Consider the following 5,266-nt stretch of genomic DNA (forward strand, 5'->3'; position numbering starts at 1 on the left):
CTATACAAATCATTTTGAAAAAGACGTAAAAATGTTTTTTTCCATTAATGCAAACAGTCAAATCCTGAATGAGATCATTTGGCCCACTCATGGGGATGAGTGGTGCATGTGGGGAAAAAGAATGGATTTGGATTCAAAGACCCCAGATTCAAATCCTGACTCTGTGACTTAACCTGCGTGAGCTTGTAGGAAGTCACGCCCCGTCTCCTCCCATCACAGCTCATTGCTTAAAGACTAACTACTCCCACTCTCTCATTTTTATAGATGAGGAAACTGAGGCCCACAAATGCTAAGTGACTTACTCAAGGTCACACAGGCAGTAAGTGTCAGACTTGGGATTTGAATCTGGGCTCTCTCACTTCAAGATCTGGACTAGATTTAGTTTTAATATTTTTTGTATCATGGACCCCTTTGCCAGGTGAATGAAGCTTTCTCAGAACTGTATTTTGCTGCCTACATTCATCTAAAGGTTAGTGAAAATAAAGATGTATTTTTTCCCATCTAAATTCACAGACCCCCAGAAATCGATCCATCGGCAGACAGGGAACCCCCGGTGAAGAGCCTCTGCCCTCGATCTTCAGAGTTCTGTGCTGTTCTGAACCCTATGATCTTAATGTGAATTACATATATGGGATCACTTCACTTATGGCACTCTTAGAATATTGAATGGAGAGCTGATCTTAGAGGCAGGCTGTGGGCCAATCATTTATCCCCTTAGGGCCCCAGGGAATGCTCTAAGGTATCAGCTGCAGAGGAGGTTCTGCTTTGCATTGGCATAGGAAATGTCTTCACCAGGAGCTCCTTATACTAGTGAAGGCATGGGCCCAGCAAAATAAATAAACAAATAAACAAATGAAGTCCCTGTGCTATGATCAGACCTCATCAAGTCATAGAATTTCATTATTGAAAGAATTCTTAGGGGTCCTCTAGTTCAGCCTCCTGCCCATTGCAGGAATTGCCTCTGTTACCTCCCTGACAAATTCAAAAAATAGATGCATTTTGAAATGGTTTTTTGTGTCTGAAAGTATAAATGGCCATTTTTCTCAGTCGGGGAATGAAGGCAGGTACCAAAGGCACAATCTGCAGTGTGAAGACACACTTATTTTCAGCTACAGTGGCCACATTGTGATCCAAACATTCTTCCCACAGACAGGCTAAGGCTCACGCTAAGGGGCCTGAAGAACATCCCCATATACATGAGTTTGGATTGATTTTTACGAAAGACTATCAGACAGATGTATTGCTCATGCACTTGTACACAGGTCCCAAGCGAAAGCTGAAAATATTTTATTTTTCATATGTTCTTATACAATCTCCTTGTATATCTAGTTACAAGAATTTAAGTTATGTTGGGCAATACGATACCTAAACTTTGGGGGCCTTGGTTTCCTCATTGTGCAAAGAAGAGGGCAGAGAAGGGGAGCTTTTACCTCATGATCTCTAATGTACATACCAGCTCTCAGTTGGTAATCCTAAGAACTGAGAGCTTTGGAAAATACTTTACATGGAACATCATTTGATAAATTGTTTTAAAAGACATTTTTGAACTGTAATGACCTCCTAATTTTAAAGTCTTCTTTCACCCCAAATGACATATAAGATATAAATGACAAAAAATGCATACAAATGTATATATATGTATAGATATAATTATTGTTCTACATATAGAAATATGTGACAGATAAGGAAAAAGTATTATATTCTCCAGACAGGTTAAATAAATGCCTTGTTCAAGGTCACACTGTGAGACAGAAATGGAAAAGGGGTGGTTTTCTTCCCATGAGAGACAATGGGATCTGTTTGAAATTATCAAGATTGCTGGGAAAGAATCCAATTATTTTTTTAAAAAAATAAGGCTCAAAAAAGTATTCTGTTCCATTTAGGAAATTTTCATTTGAAAATGATGTCTTCAAATTCAAAAAATGACTTTCTCCACCAGTGCTTTTACATTAATAGAATTTTCAAAAATGCATATTGTATAAGTGCTGCAAATTATCTCAGGCTTGTGAATGTTAAAAATATCCATCCTCTCTTTGTTGGCTAATGAAATCGAATTGTACTTCTCAATCAATGACAGATCCAAGTCTTTAGGACCAGAGTATTAACAATATTAATTTCTCCAGGGGCCATTCCTGTGTGCTTTTGTATGACTGTGTTGTGTTGTGTTGTGTTGTGTTGTGGGTAGGGGTTTAGGTACTGGGGTAGAAGACATATAAAGGGAAAATCTTACAGACAAGAACCAACTTTTGGTAGAAGGGAGAAAGCAGGAGGAACCAGAAGAATTAGCTCTGCCTGCCTAGGTGTCAGTAAATATCAGAGGTGGAAGACAGTCTCCTGGCCATGGAGTCTAATCAACCAATCAATCAATTAATCAAAAAGCTTTGATTAAGTGGCAGTCATGGGCCAGGCTCTGCGCTAGGTGTTGGAGATACCAAGACTAAGGAGACAGTCCAACCCATAAACTAAAGCCATCTCGTCACAATGTACTTGCCACATAGTCATCTCTAGCCTTTGCTTTGCGTTCCTTAATGAGGAACGGCCCAAGGTGCAATACAGTGGAGCTTTTGCTAAGTTGGGAACCAGAGGTTCTGGGTTTGAATCTTGGCTCTGTCACGGTGTGGCCTTAAGCTGGTTGTCCAACCTCTCTCGTCTTAGTTCTATCCTATCAAAAATGAAGGTGGTCCCTCCCAGTTCTAAATTTATGCCTAGAGAATCACATGATTTGAGAGCTGGAAGAGCCCTCAGCACCATCTTGTTTAACCCACACTTGAGAGGAATCCCTATTGTAACATACTAATGAGTCCAACCCAGCCCCTTGAGCCTATGGACCTCCTGGCACAGGCATCCTGTTCCACTTTTGTATATTCTAATTTTTCAAGAGTTTTTCCTTTCATCAAACTTCTATTTGCCTCTTTGCAATTCCCACCCTTTGTTCTGTCCTTTGGGGCCAACTAGACTCATCCTAGCCGTCTTTGACAAGGCAAGCCTTCAATTCCTCAAATAGAGTTATCATTTCCCTCCACCAAGTCTTTTCTTTTCTGGTCTTCAGCTGATGAACTCAAAGCCTTGAACTATCCTGCCTGTCCTCCTATGGATGCTCTCCATCTAATCAATAGCCTTCCTAAGGACCCGAACATATTCCTCAGGATGGGGTCTGATATAGACCTCAAGTGCACCACTGTGTGCTGTTGTAAAGTACTATTTATCATACCCATCAATGGGCCAGTGCTAAACCCGGCAGACCCTTGGACTCCAGTTTCTGTCCTTGAGAAGGAGCCACGTTGTGCCATAAGTTTCATATGACAGGTTTGAGTTACAGTGAGCTATTGAACAGAACACTATTTCTTGATGGCATGCAATGCCTGTATTGTAGTTTTTTTTTTTAGGTTATCAATAATTATTTCTTTACTCTTTCATATATTTTATACAAGATACTACTACTGGTGCTGCTTTGTGCATTTAAGAATGAGTTTTGTCCAGTCCAGTCTATATTGCTGCTAAAGTGGTTTTCCTCAAATGAGGATTGGTCATATGACTGCCCTACTCAACCACCTTCAGTGGCTCCCTGAGGAGGATTGGAGGATGAAAGAAAAATTCATCTGTTTATCTTTCAAGGCTCTTTATATATCTGTCCCAATTTATCTCCCCAGCCTCACTCTGTGTTACTACCCTTCACGTGTTCTTCAATTTAGCCAACCTAACCTCTCTTTTCCATTCACATAACACTGCTATGTCTGAGCTTCTATGCTAACTATCCTCCATGTCTGGAATATGCTTTCACCTCCCTTCTTCCTTCTCCTCCTCTTTCCCCTCCCCCCCTTCACAGAGTCCTTTTCCTTCAAGAAGCAGCTCTAGCACCACCCTATTCATGAAATGTTTCCTGATTCTTCTACCTCTAGTTTCCTCCCTAATTATCTTGACTTTCTTTACATTTATTATTTCTTTCTATTTTGTATGTGTTTGTCTCTCCTATTAGACTGTAAGCTCTTTGAGGACAAGGACTGTTTCCTTTCTATCTTTGTATCCCCAGTGCCCAGTACAGTGCCTGGCATACAGTAGGTGTTTAGTAAATACTTGTTGATGAACAAATAACTGACATTTACATGGACCATTGAAATTTGTAATTCACTTTGACTAGATTTTCTCATATGCACCTCGAAGATGCAAACATATCAAGAAAAGGAGTCTCAGAGAGATGAACTCACCTGCCCAGCTAGTGATAGAGAGAGGATTTGAAAGTACGCCTTGGGGCAGCTAGGTGGCACAGTGGATAGAACACAGGCTGAGTTCAAATCTGGCCTCAGACACTTGACATTTAACTAGCTGTGTGACCCTGGGCAAGTCACTTTACCCCATTGCCTAGCCAAAAAAAAAAGTACATCTTTCTGTCCCCAGGCCAAGTACTCTATTCACTACTTTATAAGGTGCATGGGATAATAGATGAATGCATATATACCTACACATATATCCCCCATGCCCTGTGATATGCATTACATGGGACCAATTCCATAAATAACATCATATATTGAATGCTATCTGACACCTACTTCTATTTTTTTCTTCATGTGAGAATTCATGTTTGTTTTTCTTGATTCCATGTTAAGACCAAAATGAATGACTTTATCTAATGCTATCGGAATCCATATCTATCTTCTGCTTTTTTTTTGTTTGTTAAATAGAATCTACAGTTTCAAAGTTTCTCGTCCCTGTTCTTCTCCTGATTGGCTGGATTGTGGGCTGTGTCGTAATGGTTTACGTGATCTTCTCTTGATAGAAGTAGGTGAACTGAACATACATATTTATACCAAGTAAACCTCTAATATAAAAATCATCTTTTCCATTTTACTGATCAAAGCTTCTATCATGCAGGAAAGAAGATTTCAGACTGACATCTTTTAGAAGACCTAAGAAGAGAAATGAAAATGACTAATCATTAAAAATATTCCATTGATAAGCATGATATTTGCCATCACTTTTAAAGTTTGGGCACGCAAAGCTACCACCTTAAAGCCTGTTTCTTCCTAAGTATTTAGGCTGACTTTAGGACATGCAATCACCAGGTGCCTTATCAATGGCCTGGTGGGGTGGTCTGAACAACTGACATCTCATTGATGTGATTAACTGACACAGAGAATATGGCACATTTTTCTACCAACACCTTTTCTACAAAAATATTGCTATGAAAACAAGCAGGCACAATTTAAAAATAGGAAGAGGGTTAACCTGTAATATATGGAACTCCTTAGGGGAAGAAAATCCTACAACC

The 5,266-nt window shown here is 39.7% G+C and overlaps 1 protein-coding gene across 1 annotated transcript in view; it reads left to right on the top strand.

The window, feature by feature from the left end:
• Positions 1–4,771, top strand: part of LOC114052990 (sarcoplasmic/endoplasmic reticulum calcium ATPase regulator DWORF) — a 147,875-nt gene extending 143,104 nt beyond the window's left edge. Inside the window, exon 2 of the mRNA XM_027875791.1 lies at positions 4,680–4,771. Coding sequence (XP_027731592.1) covers positions 4,680–4,771 — 92 coding nt within the window. The remainder of the gene's footprint in view (positions 1–4,679) is intronic.
• The last annotated feature ends 495 nt before the right edge of the window (positions 4,772–5,266 follow it).

Source organism: Vombatus ursinus, unplaced genomic scaffold, assembly GCF_900497805.2.
Source record: "Vombatus ursinus unplaced genomic scaffold, bare-nosed wombat genome assembly UNPS02014810.1, whole genome shotgun sequence".
Classification (NCBI taxonomy): domain Eukaryota; kingdom Metazoa; phylum Chordata; class Mammalia; order Diprotodontia; family Vombatidae; genus Vombatus; species Vombatus ursinus.